General features: G+C 56.6%; 1 protein-coding gene across 1 annotated transcript; it reads right to left on the bottom strand.

The window, feature by feature from the left end:
- Positions 1–959: 959 nt before the first annotated feature.
- On the bottom strand, positions 960–1057 carry GNI_161820 (hypothetical protein; the record flags this gene model as incomplete). The annotated part of the gene is made up of 1 exon (XM_011134766.1): positions 960–1057. A coding segment is annotated over one exon (98 nt), but the record flags the coding sequence as incomplete, so codon positions are not given.
- Between the last annotated feature and the right edge of the window lie 639 nt (positions 1058–1696).

The raw sequence follows: 1696 nt of genomic DNA, 5'->3' as shown, positions 1-1696 counted from the left end.
CCGACGTTGGCATGAGGACAGAAGACCAACTGGGATGAGTTCGTTAGGGATGGTACAACCTCAACTGAGAGGCCGAGGGGGCGTGTTGGTATGTCAGTGGGCGAGGTCGGCCTTCAGTTGTTATGTCTCGCCCGCCGAAGCTTTTTGTCAAATAGTGAGAGTCAGAAACCGCAGCAATGCAAGTTACCACAACCTACACCGAGGACTCTCCCCACGACGGAAGCAGCACCACGTCAGCAGCCGACCAGTACGACACAGCATCGGGTGGTGCTGAAGCAGTCGTGGCGGGCGTGTTTCGATCGCCAGCCTAACACATGTTAAGTTGCTCCGGGTTGGGCCAACAAGTGTGACAGTGATGAAGGTGCGTTCGCTTGCGCTTATGATTTCGAAGGAAAAAACCAATCTTTAGGCTGCTACAGGTACGGCGGATCGGCGTTACCAGCCTAAGCAATGGGCTGGTTCACACAATTAGGCGAAGTGACAACCAGGCGCGATGATGGTTACAAACCATGATGGTTATAAGGCTCTACAAACGTGGCCGCCTTTTCTGCGAGCAGGGATACTCGAGCAAGCCGAATTGCGAGGAGCAGTATTCGAGTTCTGGAATACCGTATTCTAAGACGGATCAAAATAAATAGCCAGCGAACAAGGAGGGACTAGACTTCCTGGACGTACTCCGGAGGGACTAGACTTCCTGGACTACCCGAAGGTTCGATGGCTCGACAAACACGCAATGGGCCAGGCAGGAACCCTCCGGGAACGCGCGTGGACTAACGAGAGTCACACGGTCCGTCTTGGATTTTGGGGAATAATAACACACCGGTGAGGAAAATGCGAGGACCAACAAGTTTAGGGTCGAGTTTTGCGAAAGCGAGTGCGCTATTGGCGGTGCTCTTGAGGTCGGACGGCACCCGGCCGGACACGGCGGGGTGTGTGCCCCGTATGGTCTACTTTACAACAGAGCAGGGCGCGGTGGCGTATGCGGTGGCGGTGGCACCGCCGGACGTGTTTGATATGTTGCAGAGTAAGGAGTACTTGGTTGAGGGTTCGGAAGGGTCTGAAATGATTCCGATAATGCTCCCCCACAGCTTCGACTGGTTTGAAGAATTCAGCCGACTGAAGTTCTGTTTGCCAGGAGAGTCGTCGGGGGTGTCAGACCCCGAGGCGGCAGACCCCGAAGCGGCAGACCCCGAGGGTCCCATGTCGCAGGTGGAAGGGATTGTGTTTGGCCAGCTGATGAAGCGACTGACTAGGTTGGGGTTGGACACCACTCAGCCCGAGGGCTGTGACGACCTCGTTCGCGATATTTTCGGAGCGCGACCCATCGAACTTTTGGAACGAGACACCGGCGGCGACGAAGTCTCTGTGGTCTACTCGGGCGAGCTGAAGCCGGAGGAGGTCCAGAACTTCTTGAAGCACGCATCCAAGGAGTGGAGGACTCTCTTCGACCCCCGCCCCTCCCTCCTGTTACGCCCCTATTTCCTGTGGCCTGCCGTCGCCGTCGGCTCCACCGCGGGTACCATGGCCTTGTACTGGGCCGTCCAGATGCTGCGCCATCACTACATTAAAACAGCTCCCATCACGAATAGCTCGATATTGGGCATCGGCAACTCCAGTCTGAACAACACTACCGCCAACACCCCCCTAGCGTGGACGAGGCCACACTGGGCATCAGCAACCCGCTGACGGAGACGAT

Source organism: Gregarina niphandrodes (assembly GCF_000223845.1).
Source record: "Gregarina niphandrodes unplaced genomic scaffold scaffold00050, whole genome shotgun sequence".
NCBI classification, from domain to species: domain Eukaryota; phylum Apicomplexa; class Conoidasida; order Eugregarinorida; family Gregarinidae; genus Gregarina; species Gregarina niphandrodes.
This window is presented reverse-complemented; position numbering and strand designations above follow the sequence as displayed.